This window comes from Plutella xylostella, chromosome 18, assembly GCF_932276165.1.
Source record: "Plutella xylostella chromosome 18, ilPluXylo3.1, whole genome shotgun sequence".
Lineage (NCBI taxonomy): Eukaryota > Metazoa > Arthropoda > Insecta > Lepidoptera > Plutellidae > Plutella > Plutella xylostella.
In genome coordinates, this window is record NC_063998.1 from 8,586,164 (window position 1) to 8,603,911 (window position 17,748).

The window sequence follows — 17,748 nt, forward strand, 5'->3', positions numbered from 1 at the left end:
TTTTTCTATGACGCTTTCCCGGATTTTCATACGGTGTTTTAACCCGTGTAAAAATACGGGGCTGGTAATATACTCGCAAGCAAAGAAAAAGTTCCACCTCTTATTCGCCGTTCCATATGTCACTGGAACTTTTTGATAGGTTTCGAGTGTATAGTAAGATGTATGTGTGCTCTGGCATTTTGATATCGTACCCATAAAATTTATTAATTAATGAAAGTATAGGATTAATTTCTCAAATTTTTACTATTGTCCAGTATCTTTTCTCTAATGGTGTTTGAATGATCAGTTGAAAATGTAATACGATTATACTGTTGAGGTATTATTTTATTCTATCTACCTACGTATGAAAAATAAGTAGGTACCTATGTAATTTAAAATTTAGCTCACATTGTTCCATATATTCTGAGATTCCTTTAAATCTAGAACAACGCTGGACTATATTATGATAAAATTTACCCATCGTTGCTTGCGTTGCCTAGAGTACACCCAATTATGGTTATAATGAAAGCATAATATGAGAGGAACAGATTACAAACTATGGAAGGTGCTGGAACGTTACTTCTATAACAAGCGCTACTGGCCCACTAGAGCAAAGGCCGGTTTACATGTAGAGAAACAACCACGTGCAAGCTAAGCACTTACCAATGGTTGGCCCTTTCCTTGACCATAGACTAATATACCAATTAGTCTATGCATTGACCAAGCATCCCCTTGCTTGGCTTCAGTGATCCGCGTACCGAATTAAAACAGAATTGTCATTATAGAAGTATCCATCATTCAGTAGCACCTACTACTTACTCAAATTAGTGTCTCAAATAACAATATACGGAGGAATCTAAATTCATAATTGCAGTACAGTAAGTAAGTATCAGAACAGTAGAATATTGGAGAGACATTGCATTAGAAGAATAAAAGCATTAGCTGTTTGGATAGCCTAGATAAATAACAGGCTAGGATTCCTAAATAAACAGACCTGTTTTATATTACCTGGGGCACACGATCGTCGAGTACGGGGAGGTTTTGTGCGAGGTTTATAGGGTTTGAAGAAGGTAAACCAGGGGAGGAAAACTGTCCGAAAAGTCGTGATTTAGGTGACAATTTTGGAGGATTTTCTCAACTTGCTCTTGTTTTAGGCATGTAGGTACCTACTTTGGTGAAAAATACTACTTTGACAAAACAGTTTAATCTAGGTTTTACACCGTATTAAAATAGTTAGACTGATGCATAAGGTAAGGGTTACACAGCACTAAATATCAATTTGATAATACAACGTGGCGTGGACTCGAGGTCCGTCCTAGTATAATTGATTTGCGTCCATGTTTCTGCATCGTACGCAACAGACGCATCGCATTCAGTAATCTTTGTTCAGACATTCACACAAGTGCGCCCACTTTATCGGTATTGCCTACGCCGTTTCTACATACATTTTTTAAAATCTGTTTGGTCCGATCCGTACAAGGTACATACCATCGATAGGTGGACGCTTTCTTTTAAAGCTGCGTAGTGCGTACAGACCGGCCCAACGAACGGCCAACGATGGATATTTATCATACATAATACAGGGCATATTGCAGCAACGAAGGTCAACAAAACCCGTTCGTTGGCGTTCGTTGGCCGGTCTATACGCAGCTTAAAAGGTACTTCGGCCAACGATTCCCCGACAGTGTCTCTGTCCCTATCGCTAAAGGGAATTCACACGTGAATCTCGACGCTATGTTATAATTGTGAGCGCTAAAAAGTAGAAAGTTATCAACCTGCGAGGTAAAACAAATTTATTGTACCATATGAATAAAGTTATGTTTAACTTTCAACTTATAAATGAGGCGATATTCCCAAAAGACAATGCTAAAGCAGTAAAGTTTAATTGGACAAAGTTGCTGCTTAATATTATAGCATTAGATTAGAAGTTTTATTAAAATATATTTTATTATTTTTAGGGGACACTACTAAGCAATTATACGTGTAGTCAAAGACCATGTAAAATACCCAATTTGTGGAAAGACAGGTTGGGAACTAAAGGGAACCTTAAAACGATTAAGAAAACTCGTGATTTTCTTTTCTTAATAAGATTTAAGCAAAAACTCTACAGGTACATATGCAAAATAAAATCATAATAATAATCTTTAAGAGCTATTAACCTCTAAGTAAATAATGTATTAGTTGCTTGAAGAACTTGTATAATACCTAATTAAAAAATATCTACATTATTTATTTCAGCTTGAAATGTTCTATCTTGTGTCCGACCGCCAAGAAGATGTTTTCCATAGTACACGGGTTGGCTGAAACAAAGGTATGAAAGGGTTTTTACATTTTTTGTTGTAAATAAATTGCTAGGTAGTTCAGTTTGGTTACAATAAATAAACTGTAAAAGAAGCGCAGTAATTAACTCATTATTAAGGTAAATTCGGCTTGATTTTTATCCCACCTTGTAAATTTCAGACATTGTAGTTTAACAATGAATGGAGGTAATATATTCGTATATACGTTCTAGTATGGAAATAATTAAGTCATCGAAATAGCTTCCAGAAGGCCTAACAAGAGGCGCAAGAAGCGCACGTCAAGACCTCACAAAAAAATTCCGTCGCACGTCGATCTCATAGCCGCGCAATGTGCGCGTCTTGGGCCCCGTGCTAGCCCTTCCACCAGTAAGGCAACAACTCACGTATATCGACCCACTGGTCATCATATCCGGCCTCGAGCCGCGCCGCTCGCACCGCCTCGCGCAGGGCGTGGGTCACCACCACCGCCAGGCACAGCGCTGGCTCGCCTGTCGCTGGAGGAGGAGGAAGGGTGTCATGAGCAATAACAGTCATCATGTTAGTGTGTATACAGTGTATGTAAAACCTACGCGTGCAGCATGATATATCTAAGCCCAAAAATGAAATCAGAATGTCAAAATTCGCGAAAAAAATATTCATTCTCCTAGTAACAACACATGACCAACAAAGTATCTATATATCCTTTTTGCAACATCCTGTATATTAGGAGATTTATTCAGTGATTGGTGGAATCCTTTCATCATGGCGATAAACCCTAGACGGGCTTTAGTGTGTCGAGATTGATACCGACACGCTAAGCAACAGAACTTCAACTACCTTAACCTTCTTCAACACACTCTAAGTACCTTTAGAATTGAGAACCCCACTGGGATTGCTGGAGTTCCTTCGGAAGTGTATCCTCATGTCTGCGGGGATATCCTTCAGTCCTGGAGGCTTGTAGTTCCAGGTCCTGGTGGTCAGCAGTTCCCCACTGCTGCGGTCGTACACCAGCTTCTCCGACGTCCAGTAGCCCAGACCCATCACGAACGCTCCTTCTATCTGCAGAAGCAAGATTTTTGTGTTGTCATGCCATAACTGGATACTTGAATTGATATCTAAAATCTCAAACAATTCATGAATATAAGGGACTGCAGCAATAGTTTTAATGTTGTTTTTAATGTTACTGCTTACCTGTCCAATATCGATTTCAGGACTCAAACTTTTCCCTGTGTCTTCGACTATATCTACTCTTCTTACGTCATGATTCCCCGTCAAGATATCGACTTCGATTTCAAGAATAGCAGCTGCATATATGTCGTAGCCTTTCAGCCCATCGTTCATAGAATACATGTAAGACGCCTGCAAATCTATTCCGGCCAGATACATTTTCTCTACCATTTCTTCCCATGAGAGTTTAGTCACTTTGGATTTAAAGGGTTCCATTCTTTTGAGGAGAATCTCACACGCTTTAATTGTCGCATATGATACGCTTTCACTGCCTACGCTTCCTCCCGTTACCATGGCGTTGGGAGAGGTGAATGAACTGGTAGGTTTGATGCTTATTTTCTCAAGCGGTGCTCCCAGCATGTATGCGCAGACTTGAGCCACTTTTGTGTTCATTCCTTGACCCATTTCCACTCCTCCATGAGTGATCGTTATGGTCCCATCACGGTGGTATATGGATATCAATGAATTAAAGTTTCCGAAGTAAAATAGATTGTAAGTCATCGGAAGTATCTTCATTGCACGTTTCCTCCATCTATTGTTTTCATTAAATGTTTTGACATTCTCCATTCTGTCTTCGTAGTCCGAGTCTCGTTTCAATTGGTCAATTATATCAGGTAGAGGATTATTTTCTTTGGCCATATTTTTGAGTCGTACTTCCATCGGGTCTAATTTGAGATTGTATGCTATTCTTTCCATAGCGTATTCAATCATAGCTATCCCTTCGGCGGAACCTGCAGAAAAATAAAACAGTCTAGTTTTATTTGTTATAAAAAAACACTACTCATCACTTCGTCAGTAGGTATAGTATCACACATCATTTCTTTCATTATAATCATAAGGATTTTCAAGAAGTGTTTGAAACTCGACTCATTATCTTAAAAAATCGGTACTACTACTACGTGTATACATTGAATTGCAGCTAATTATCCACATAGGTACTTAGTATTTTTTTTCTTAAGCCACTGTAATGTACTTATGAAATGTTGATCGGCAATCAGTTTGATCTAAGCCTTCACTAAATTATGACGACAAAAATAAATGTAGTTGACTGCATGTAATGTATGAAAGTAGCCGTAGCATGGAAACTCAAAGAGCCACATCATATCCTTTTATTCCGTGAAACCCTTAAAAGTACACAAATTATTGTTCACGTCGAGTGTCGTTGCTCCCAGTCTGCATGCTTATTGAATTAGTCGCGACTGAAATTAATTCTGCCAACGACTTCAATAAATCTGCATGAACTAGCGTTCCTAGCTTATCAATTGGGCTATTAATCTTGTTTTTTCCTATCAAAGCATCTACATGGTGTGTAAAATTGACTGAGTTGTACACTTATTAGGAATGCTGGGTTTTGAAAGTAATACTTTGCAACAGGTAAAAAAATCGCAGATGATAGAAAGTTTTTATTTGGCGTTCCGAGAAAAGGGAGGAAAGCGCTAAAAGCTTTATTATTACAGTCTGTAAGTACCTATGTGATAATTTGATAGTAACAGTAACGGTCATTTTAGGATTAGGTATTTGTGGGAGACGGACATCAAACATATTATATTATTTATCGGCTTGGCAGTTCCATGAAAATTTGCATATGAATTGAATTGAACTTTTCATTCATTTTATTTATATTTTTTCCGGAAAATAGATATGTTGGGAAAATGCCTGCACTGAATGTAGGTACTACATAGCAATCGTGAAACGATTCCTTTGATGAAAATAATGTTCTGGGAAACATTTATGCTCCATTTTGCATATCTGACTTACTTATCGATAGAAACAAGTGCCAACACCAAAGTTTATTAGAGCAACAATTACAACAGTTATTTCAGACACTGACGTTGTACGTCTTATTCTTTTTCATTCATTAAGGGCAACCAGTAAATAAAAGCTTTCTATCATCTGATATGTTTTACCTGTTGCAAAGTTGGCCTCTGTAACAACACGAGTGTGTTGCCACTGGTTGCCACCGACGATATTTTAATACGTAACTACTAGATGGAGTGTCAGTGCAAAACAAACGTCTCGACAAATACCACACCACTTCTACCACAGCAAACAAAATGCGGACAGATTTTGTTTTGTTTTTGTATATGACATACTATCGTTTTCGTATATTGTTAATCTAAGGTTAACACCAATGCAATTACTAATAACGTATAGCTAGAAAAACCGAATTATCGAAATTTGCTGAAAGTGAACATTTTGAGAGAATCGCTAATCCGCCCCGGTACAGTTGGATCACGAATCTTGTGAACGGGTAAATGGATGAACGGGTCCCCTACGGAATACTAAGCGGAGGGCTTAGTGTAGGTTTTTTAACCGGCTTAAAAAAAAAGAGGTTCTCTATTCATATTCTAAGAAAAAAAAAACATACATACATGTTTTTTTTCGTAACCAGTCGAGCAGTGAAACCTTACGCAAAATGTTATAACGCGTAGTGCAGTGCGTGTATCTGCTAGGTGGCGACTCTTACTACCCATACAAATTCACGTTTACTCGCCGTTTCTCGAACGGTGTAAAAACTCGCACTCCCCATGTGGGTAAGGGCGCTGAAAAATGTAAGTTATATGGAATTTGTTACGTAAACTGTGGCGTGTGGGAGAATCTGTGTGACTGAGGGATGGGAGGGTTTATGTTGATTTCTTTCCCAAGTGTGTGGAAGCGATGAGGGTTACGTGTTTGCCTGGTTTGTGTGTTCGTCTCTTCCATGATATAATATGAAAACCTAAGTACTTATTACGATGTAAAAATATACACCTATGTGTACATACATAATTATACAGCGTGTATTTAGACGCCCACCAAAAATTATTTAATACTATATCCAATAACTAAGCACTTAATTAATTTTATTGATGCTACGTCTTAGGATAAAAATATATATTTTGGGGACGTTTCAATAATTTATTATACTCATGAAAGTCATAAACCTAAAATATAGCATTCTAAAATTTTCGACCATGAAGACGTAAAGTGAATAAAATAAAATAATGAAATTCTGCCAATGTATGGCTGCTTTCTCAAATGAAAAATCTTGATTAGTAGGTACATGTAACTACTTAACAAATGTGGAAATAGACCATTCCATTCCAGGATCAAATTATTCCTAAACAGAAAAGACAAGCTTAATGACGCCGCACCGTCGTTTTAACTGCAATATTAATGTATATTTAGGTGGAATTTCACCAAACGAAAAACGTATTTAGTGACCTGTCAAATGTATGTCAGTTAGTACAAAAAGATTTGTTGATTTAAATACAATTTTAAATACCTACGTTTAGCGTTTGGTAAAAGTGACCCTTAAAAAAGCATCGGAATATTACCAAATAAAAAACGTAAATATTTAGATCAAATTCTGAATTAATTGTTTTAAAAAATTGGGTTCGTTTCTTGCCGCCATTTTGTTAGTGGAACTTTTTCATTGCTCGTGAGTGTACAAATACGCTACACAGTCGAGGCAATCTCAACAAAGAGCCAAGTTCGTGTGAATTAGCCTTGTCCTCGGTGCTTAGTTGCAGATACGTTGTTTGAGGAAGCAATAAGGCTTCACTCGACACTCGACACAACGGCACACAGGCCGCCATTGCGGCAACACTAATTGCTAATTATCATCGTTTAACAGACAGATTAAACTGATATTTAACTAACACTGACACCAAATTAACTATGTAACTATTAAATGTAATTAACTATTAACTCAGTATATATTTAGGTACTGCATCAACTCTACATGGCTACAAACACTCGGGGTAACATTACCTATGATCCAAAAAAACAAAATGAAAATCCGTTCAGCCATTTGGGAACTACGCTACAAACTGATAAACAGACACGTTAAACTTATAACACGCCTCTTTTTTCTTGGCGGTTAAAGTTACAACAAATATTACCTGGAGCCCTACACCAAGTGGTAGAAGGAGTGTCGGTGAAGGCGCTACCTGCCTCGACGAACCACCTCTTGCGGTTGTAGCAGCTGTAGAAGTGGTGGATGGTCATCTGGTTGATGGCCTCGTTCTTGGACGCGCCCAGGTCTTGGTAGAACCAGTTTTTGAGGTACTGGATCTCGCCGTCTTTGTTTACGCCGGCCTGGAATGAAACGGTTTTGTGGATATAGAAATAAAATGTTATGCCTATTAACAATAACAATCACGGTGTTAAAAAGGATATGAGAGTAAGATGAAAACAGACACGTAGGGGGTAAAATTTTTGTTCTATGACTCCTTATATGTATTTTTAAACGAATTTTCAACAGTCTTCAGTTAATCAAAGTCACCCCTTTTCGTGAAACGCAATACTATGCATGCTAGAATAGAATTACGAGTACTACTGTAATTGTTATTCTATGATGTTACCATAACCATACCAACGCAATTTTGGAACTAGTTTCATCATAGTCTGTTAGATTATTAACACCTATGTTACATTGTAAGTTTAGCCTAAAATTAAATTTCCATCTTGAATCAAATTCTTGAAAGATGTGTCAAAAGCCAACCACTAATCCCTTGTTATAATGTAACAGGGGCGTTAACAGAGTATGGTGAAACTACGGTTTAATCTATCAAATGTCACTCTAACCTCAAACTTATAGCAAGCCGAGCACCGTTTCCCAATGCACTTCATGTTCGTCATGAGTGGCAGCACAAAGCGGCAGGTCCTGCCCTGCAGCCGCGCCGCCAGCGCCGACGCGCACGCGACCTGCGCCGCGCGGCTGATCTTGCCGCCGTAGCCGCCGCCCACCCGCCGGACTATTACGTTTATGCTGAGGGGGGGGAGCTTTTGTTATAATAATAATAATAATATGTAGGGTCATCTCACACACGGCCATCCGACCCCAAGCTAGGCAGAACCTGTGTTATGGGTATCGGACAGCTGATATATACAGCTGATCAACAGATTTTAGGTGGTGTTTAGAAATGTCAGTCGTAGGGCACTGTTATATACATACCTAACAGTTATACCTATAACATTTTTTTCTAGCAGTTTAACTACTGATCCCAAGATTCGCAAAATGGCAGTCGTAGGGCACTGTTATGTTTTTATTAAGTATATACTTATCAGTGATGGTCAAATAGGTATGAATGTTCTGAAGATTCTCAGTTGTGGCGGTCTTTTGTTCTTAAGGGCCCTTACAGGGTGACGTGCCGCGCCAATTTTGGGTTTTCAATGCTCTTCACACAGCACACGCAGTGACACGCACACATGTAAGTTTGCACAGTGGGTCGATAAACTTTTACTCGCCAACTTTATTGACAATACTAAGCCGAAAGGGGATGACTCAAGGGGTCATTCTGAACAACTTTAGTTCTACGAGTTTTGCAAAAACGCGAAAAAAAAAAATCGTTTTCCATGGTAAAAAGTCACGTGTCAACAAAGTTTCTATGATAAAGGTTTTTTTTGGTTAATTTTTAAAACTCGTAGAACAAAAGTTCAGAATCAGTCTCACTTGTTTTAACCCGAAGGAGGAGAGTAATGTTTTTTGATTGTATGTATGTATGTTTGTAAGTATATTTTTTGGTGTCAGCATAATATTTTTTCATATTTTTAGAGTTTCGTACCTCAAAAGGAAAAAAGCAACCGTTATAAGATCTCTTTGTTGTCCGTCTGTCTGACTGACTGTCTGTCACCGCCCTTTTTCTCAGAAACGGGTAAAGATATCAAGCTGATATTTCGCATAGACATGAGGAGTACCCAAAAAAAATTGGGGTACTCCCTCTCCCATACAAGTAAATTGGGGCTGATATTTTTTCCGGTTATTTTGATGGTGTAGGTAGGGTATCGTTGAATAGGTCTTTTAATATAATAGGTATAAAAAAAGGTTAAAATATAATTATTTGGCTTTTACCCTTAAATTTGGGGACCACACCATAGACAAATCCTAATTTAAAAAATGATTTCAATAGATGGCGTGATTTTATGTTGGGTAACTCAGAATAAGAAGTGATGATATCTCAGAATAATAATGGTTAATGGTGCTATTCCGCTGAGCATCAAAACCGGTGGGACGCTAATGAAAAGTGGTCATGGAAATGCACCAGGGTAGACCCTGCTCCTAGAACAAGGCATGAGTTTGTGATTTGTGTGCGTGAAAAGCGAGGATGGAAACTTTGAATATTTTCTTGATTTTTTTATTATTGATGCAATAACATATAATTAGTATTATTCTGAGTTACCCACCGAAGTCACCCCGTGGCAGGTTGACTAGATATGTACTTTTGCAAATCATGCCATATATCGTTGTTTTTATTAGTGGCTACTGTCTATAGAAGATATTCCGTCATTGACAATTTTACGTTACGAATGAATTTAGTAAACCCAGTAAACCTAACTAATCCAGAGGAAACCTAAAATATCTTTCTCTCTCTCAAACTCGATTCTATTCTATTCTCTGTGGGGGTGTAAGTACCTGCACCTGGCTCTCTCGAGTGGAACCTTTGTGCATATCCCCAAGGTCTAAACTGCCTTCCTAAGCTTGAACCATTTCCCACCACGCTGGTCCACTGCGGGTTCACATATCTAGATGTGCTAAATCTAGATATGCAGGTTTCCTCACGATGTTTTCCTTCACCGTTAGAGCGATGGTATACATTGTACTTAAGTTAAAAGAACTCATTGGTACATGTCAGCGCCGTGATTCGAACCCGCATCTCTTGCGTGAGAAGCGGGCGCTTACCCGACTGAGCTACCACCGCGCCCAAACTCGATGCTTTTAGCTATTAAATCTTTGAAATAAAATTCAGTCACCTCCGTGTTACTGCCCTCATCAGATCCTCACGACACCATGCCTCAACCAGCACCATGAGACTGTGTTTTTGAATCCTAACCTAATCTTCCTACGTATTGTCATCACTTAGATCCATTCACTATATTCCTGCTCCTCATCCCAGGGCCGTGGGGAGGCACGTCAGCTTTTTAAAGACATCAGCAGCAGACTAATAGAAGTCTCAAGGGACCCTAGGGCTGGCACTTACCTATCACAAAGGCTAAGCATCGCTATATAGCGGGGTAACGCGGCCAGCGTCTTGGGTACCCTACCCGACAGTGGCAGCGATCTGGCCAGCATCTTCTTTTTAGTTTAATTTTAATTTTATATTAGTGAGTTTTAGTTAGGCATTAATAATTATAATTTAATCAAGAAGTACCATGGACTTAACTAATAAAAAACATTATCATTTAATTTATTGAATATAGTATAAGAATTATGCTTCCTCAATTTCAAATCAAATTATGTTGGTGTCATAAAAGTTGAAAAAGTGCAATGACAACCAATGTGCAGTGATTTTGTGTCTGTACACAATTAGATCGCGAGCTGTCAGTGCCGCCTAAACCGACGTGACCCTTCTTTGGAGGCCACCGGCCGACTGAGTCAAACGTCGCTTGTGTTTATGATTTTATAACACAGAAAGCCGCCATAGATATTTGTATGAAGATTTGAGGGAAAAAAATTGCTCAAGTTTGGGATTAATTTACACAAAATAGGTGTGTGTTTATTAAAAAACAAGGTATTTAGCGCCTAGTCCAAGCATTTATCTTTATAATTTGATAAGAATCATATGAAAATTCTTGATAATTACGACACAGTTGTTACAATACGGGAGTGTGATTTACTGGTTTTTCGTAATTAATTTACAGTTATCCATAAGCATTTACTTAAATTCGAATGATTCAGCACCTAGCTAGACTCTTCGGCTACCTGTGTGATTTTTTTCAAGGCTGTAGAGCATCATTTACTACATAATTCTATGACAATGCCAACCCTCGATTGCCTATTGCCGACCCTTAATGTGATGTAAAATGTTATTATTTAAATGATTACAACCGATTACAACCTACTACTATTTATTTACTGTATGATAAATATATATCTTAATTCTATACGCCGGCCTCATCAAACCTAAACATCCTAATAAGTACATAGTATATAATTATATAATATATATATTTTTTTGTTGGTACTTTATGTTGCTTCTGGGAACTACAAACTGCATACTACTACTTTAACTATTGTTACTTAATTATGTAAGTCGTTTTTATATTACTTATATGTATTCTTTGTTCTCTTCATGTTTATAACCTTTATATTTAACTATGTCCTCTAGAAAGACGATGATTTAGGACTTTAAGCTTCTTTACTGTTTATTTTTTATACGTGGAAACCTGTAATTGGCTTTGTTATGTAACCCCTACTATAATGCACAAATGTACCTAGATATAAGCTGTTGGTTTTCCCATCAATAAATAAATAAATAAATAAATTTCAAACAAGTAACTATGTATAAGTTAACATAAGTCGTGCGAAAATGGATCGTAGTATTTGATACTGGGATCCATTGTCTAAATCTACACAAATACATAGATAGATACATATTAAATATAAATATCAACACCCAAGACCCGAGTACAAATATCGGTTTTTAAACAAATATCTGCCCCAGCCCGGATCGAACCCGGGACCTTTGGCATAGCAGTCAGGGCCACTAACCATAATAATAATTACTTATCCATTAATTTACATAAAACATTTCGGAGAAATCAGAAAACAACTGAAAAATAAAGCAAAACTCAATCCAAAAAACATTCCAAGTAGCCTGTGGTGGATATTATCGTTGAAGATTTTGGATCCTCTAAAAGCCAAATTGTTATTCTAAAAATGTTGAGGTAGGCCCTTCAAAAATAAGTGGCAACCCTTTTTCATGAATAACATGAATATAATAGGGGCTAGCTACCCGCTTAGGTATAGCATTGTTGGTCAAGTATAACCTTCTAACGAATAAACATACCCATATGTTTACAGTCTTACTTCTAAAAGTTTTTTTTGTAAGTTACTTATAAGTACGTCGAGACTTATATCTTTCGAAATTAAATAGTTTGTCTCTTGCTCTGATAGTATAATGTCAGAGCAAGAGGTCATAGATTTAATTTTATTTAGCTTTGTTGTGCAAGACGCCCTTAGTCTTGTATGGATAACATTAAAAACATTAGGATAATTGTAGCAAAAACTTACCTGTTCACGGGAATTTTCAAACACTCTGCAATGGCAATATTACAAGCATCCAGCCACTGAGTAGCCGCATAGACTTCTAATCCATCCTCTGTATGTCTAGTGACACAAGTCTGAGTTTCCATCGTATAATGATACTGGGACTCAACCTTGTAATCACCGTAGACCACACAATTTACATCATGACCTTCTTCTTCAGGTTTAATTGTCGCGTCTATTGTTACTCTACTCTCTCTCTCCGGTGAATTTAGTACATCATCAATGTAGATTAGAGGCTTCTTCTTGCTGATTGATGCGTATTTGATTTTAACCAAAGTAGCAGCTTTTATTGCGATTTTATCTCTCGAAGCTACTATAATACCAGCTGGCTGACCAAAGAATAGAACCTTGCTCGAGCAAAGTATCTCTTCGTCTTCGGAGACGAGTGGGACTTTGGTTGGCATAAACGAGTTTTTGCCGGGTATATCTTTGGCCGAGTAAAATGCTACGACACCTGGAAGTTTCTGAAACAAAATAAAATATACAGTGTAAATAATTAAACTAATTGACGCACCATTAATTACTTTTCAGTATGATATGAACGAATTCCATTCCACAAATCTGTATTTTGATTGTTACTAAAATCGTTTTTAACTTTACTTACAAGAGCCTCAGTTGTATCAAAACCTTCAATAACACTTCCAGAAGGTACATCAGCTGTCACGAAGGCTGCAAAAACTTCATTGACATCAGTTTTCATATCATTAGCAAACACCGATTCTCCGGCACACTGTACTAAGGCTTCTATCTTGGGTATTGGTTGCGTCAACGGCCATACAGATTTGTCTGTGTCAAATGATTGGGTTCCTTGTGAGGTGGCTCGTTTGATGACATCTCCTCCTGATCTGTACCGCTTGTCTAGTCTGTCGTCTGGGCAGAGGTAGAGGATTGCCTGAAATTAAAAAAAAAAATCAAGTAGAACCAAAACCTGACGTCTTTTAGGAGAGAATGAGGGTATAGTGCCACAAACTTATCTATTCCGGTGAGAGCGAACTAAATTGGTCCATACCTCATTACTTACTAAATGAATTTCATATTGACATAGATTATATGGACCAATTTAGTTCGCTCTCACCGGAACAGATAAGTTTGTGGCACTATATATGTATCGATCTTGTCCAGAATGGCACTTGGATGCCTGCTTATCATCACTTCAACAGATGATGTTCACTTTAAGTGAAAAAAGAAAGAAAGAAAATGAATTTATTTGATACTGCACAAATACACCCACAAAATATTACCAATATGTTAAGGGATACCCTGCATGTTTTATTTACGTAGAGAGGTTAGGTACTAAATCAAATAAATGAGCCAACCTTATAAAACAACGCAATGGCCAGCATCTTCCTGTATTCAGCTGAAGGCTCAGGCGGAGCTTCTTCTGGATCCAACTCTTCACTCAAAGTCTTCAACGCTAGTTGCAACGTTGCATCGGTATATAAGTCTTTGCCAACTAAAGCTGCTTCGGTTTTCACCGCGTGGTTGAACTTAGGGTGGATGGAGCCAAAGACTATGCTGGCTCGTTCTATTAAGTTGGTTTGTTGGTTGAACTTGAAGAGGAAGCCAGCGTTGACTGCCGCATGCGAGTTTTGCGATCGCGGCATTATCTGCACAAATAATATAATATTAGAAAACCAAAAAATCAATTAGCAACATTAGTATTCCAACATACTTTGACAATTTTATAAATATCTATAAGTAATCTACCTGTTAAACTTATTCTACCACCCAACCACCGTTTCGCAACAGAACTACCTAATAAAACGATGTCTTCTTCTTTTATTTACCTCAATAGACTTTCCACGAGCAGTAAGCCCTACATAAAAGATATATTTTCTTGCACACGTGCATTGCATTGTAATGCAGCACAATCAATTTAAACTTAAGGGGATCCCTAAAGCTAAAATGCTAAAGTCGGCTTGATATACTTGATTAGATTGGAAAAACGGTGGCTTCTATCACATTGATAAAAATATATTTTGTAGCAGAGGGTATACTGAACATGTTAGTTGCTTATAAATTGGTGCAGGATTATAATAAGTATGTTAAAAAAAATTGCAAACACACCATGTCTTTTGCCATTTTTTGACTTATTATGAAAAAACCCTCGAAATCAGAGGGCCCATTTTCATGGAATCTTATATGTATGTGTAGGTAATTAAATTCTTAACAAAGTTACCTTAAAGAGTTGGATTTAATGGACCAGAAGTCAACTTTTTTTGCAAAAAACTAATAAATTCCGGTTTAAAAATGATGACACCGTGACAGATTTCAGATTTCTTCAGTCGTCGCCCTGGTGGCGGCCTGTTAGGAGCGATACCCACGCCATTTTATTTTTTATCAAATATTTCACAAAAACTGATTAAATCAATAAATTATGACTACAAGTATTATAATACATATGCATTTGCTATGGAAAGTTAATTTTCTAATCATTTTAGATGCAGAAAAGCCGAAAATTCTTAGAAAACATTTCGCCTTTTCGATTTGTTTACATTTTTTACTATAGAGTTACAGATGCATAGATAAAGGTAAACATTGCACATAATGACACTTATTAGATTCTCCGAATAAGAACTATACGGTCAATGCAGTATGCCAAAGCGCGAGCCTGTTTATATTCTGAGGGGTAATTTATTTTATTTTAACGGTTGTGTATGGTAGGTAAGCTACACAATATACAGGGTGTTGAAAAGTAAGTTCATAATTTGTTTTATTTGAAACCAAAAACCGTAGTTAATTAAAAATATATATATTTTAAGATGTGGTAGTCTGTACACTACAGGTTGTTAAAAATAAGTAAGTATTTTTAAAAATTGAAGATCTAAAATTTACATAATTTTTTAAATCTATTTAACAAGCTTTGCAAAAAAGCGGTTAAGTGCGACTGTATCTGGCCATGAAAAAAATGAAATGTTTACTGTAGCTATGAATTTTATGCGTTACAAGTGGAATAAAATACCGCATAATATTATGTACAACTATGTAAGAGCCTAGTTTTTAAAAAAAAACTCGTAAGAAAATATTAAATACACAGGTTTTTTAACCCCTGAAGGAAATAGAGGGGTGTTATAAGTTTAAAGTAAGGGCTGAATTTTTTTTTTAAATTAGGGTGATAGGTAATGTATATTTTTAATGATTTTTTCAAATAGATAAATGTTATACCATTTTTAAATTGCCATAAAATTACCTATAGTTATAGTTATAGAAAAGGGCAGGGCTACCAGTGCCCATTCGCCACTGCAACCTAAAAGATCTATAAATTATGACTCCCCATGCCGAGTCTCACTCTACAGGCCCAGGTCTTTTATAAACCTGATATTACCTATACAGGATGTTGCAAAAAGGGTATACTGTGCCGAAAGGGTTTGACTCAGGGGTTATTCTGAACAACTTTTGTTCTCCAAGTTTTGGAAATTCTCGAAAAATAAATTCGGTCTCTATAGTAAAAAGTCACGTGATCGAATAAGTTTCTATGTAAAAGGTTTTGTTACGTGAATTTTCAAAATTGTAGAAGAAAAGTGGATCAGAATGGCACCTAAATCCACTTTTGGCTAAGCTTTATACCCTTTTTTCAATACCTTGTATAAAATATCGTCAGCGTCACCTTAGATCGTAATCATCGTAACTCCTCGTGACCAAATTTTAGAGGAGACAAAAATACTGTTTTATTTGTAGTTCTAGTTGGCATACTACCCACCTAAAGTTTTTTTTAACTAGCCTAAAAATGATTTGTTTAGACAGTCTATCTTCCTGTTCAACCGCAGCCTGAGTGCCAGTGACCCAATGACTGAAAGGAGGCCATTAGTGCTCCTAAATAAATAAAGCAGGCCTGAAGATTATCTTTCAGTGTACCGACACATCTGATTGCTGTAAGAGCCTGATAAGCTCTTCGAACGAGTCATACCTCTGTGGTGGTACGGTTTCGACCTTTCGGACAGTCAGTTTGGCATCCGAAATGCGGATTCGAATAGTGGGTACAATACTTTGCGTTCGTTCACTGTCGGAGCAGGATAAGAACCACGGGCGAGTTGTTGCGCTGGCTGTTTGCTTAAAAATAGTAACCGCGTTCAACTCTATCCCCTAGAGGGCGAACCTTCCATCTATACCATCACTTGTCTTCTTATCTGCAGAAAATTGACAGAGGTCATACGTGTCTAACAAGTACATTAAGGATGCGAAAAGAGAGGGTTTGTTTTCACTGAAGAAGTTCAGTTGCGGAGTTCCACAGCGGTAGGTCTTGGACCCCTCTGCTGTGGAACTTGGCATACAACGCGGTCCTGCAAATCAAGCTCGCAAACGGCGTTAGCACAGTGCATTTTTCTAATGTCACACAGGTCGTGAGGTAGGCTGAGAGCCTCCTTCGGGGATGACATCCCAATGATTCATTACGAAAAAATTGCTGCAGCTGTGCTCGCCATGCAGTGCATGGGCTACTTCCGAATCTGGGGGGCTGTTGCAAAGGAGTCCGTTGCCTCTATACGGTACGGGTTCCGTGCGATCTATGATCCTTCCGGGAGCACCTGTCTTGTCAAGTCGAAGAGAATGGCTCGTATTCGACGCAACCTGCAGTACTGGTGGGATTGGTTGGAGGACAGGACAGCAGGAAGCTGCAGCAGCCGTCATGCTGTGATTCGACGCATAGATGCAAAAAAAAGTTGAAAGTAACTTCATGTTAATAAAATATTAGATCTTAATTTAACAACATAACATTGCAAAAGAAAAATTAACATTGTTGAGTATGTTATTGTAATTTACTAAAGTAGTAATAAAAACAAAGGCTTATTGCATAGTTTTCGTTCACGTTCGCCTACATCGCACGTTGTATATGAGAATAAAGGGTATAATTACTAAGTTTTCTTGTTTAAAAATCACGGTTTGGGGTTTAGAGGAAAACAAATGGTAAAATGCGGAATACAGTTTTTTTTTTCGAATAAAGAGGAAAACATGTGAATTCAAAAAACGTTTCTATTGACACCAAAGAGTACTTTTCGCCGAGAAAAGTGGAGTTACAATGTTTGCGATCTAAAGTGATGATAGAACTAGAACTTATTTTTTCAGTTCACCTGCTGTTGAGTGAAATCGTAATTAGGTAAATGACTCCTTGACATGAAAATAACTTTTTTTTTATAATCGTTATAACAAAACCGTTTTTTTTAATACAGCAATATTTGTAGGTGTACTTACAGTGAGCAAAAGAGCGCAGCAAGGTGTAAATTTTTTGGTTTTTAA

At 37.5% G+C, this 17,748-nt stretch overlaps 1 protein-coding gene across 1 annotated transcript in view; it reads right to left on the reverse strand.

The window, feature by feature from the left end:
- The window catches only part of LOC105390508 (xanthine dehydrogenase 1), a 60,473-nt gene that overhangs the window by 27,325 nt on the left and 15,400 nt on the right, over positions 1-17,748 (reverse strand). Inside the window, exons 9-17 of the mRNA XM_048627467.1 lie at positions 13,833-14,123; positions 13,121-13,408; positions 12,481-12,980; positions 8,055-8,238; positions 7,370-7,565; positions 3,450-4,216; positions 3,125-3,317; positions 2,663-2,773; positions 2,213-2,279 (exon numbers count right to left, since the gene is read on the reverse strand). Coding sequence (XP_048483424.1) covers positions 2,213-2,279; positions 2,663-2,773; positions 3,125-3,317; positions 3,450-4,216; positions 7,370-7,565; positions 8,055-8,238; positions 12,481-12,980; positions 13,121-13,408; positions 13,833-14,123 — 2,597 coding nt within the window. The remainder of the gene's footprint in view (positions 1-2,212; positions 2,280-2,662; positions 2,774-3,124; positions 3,318-3,449; positions 4,217-7,369; positions 7,566-8,054; positions 8,239-12,480; positions 12,981-13,120; positions 13,409-13,832; positions 14,124-17,748) is intronic.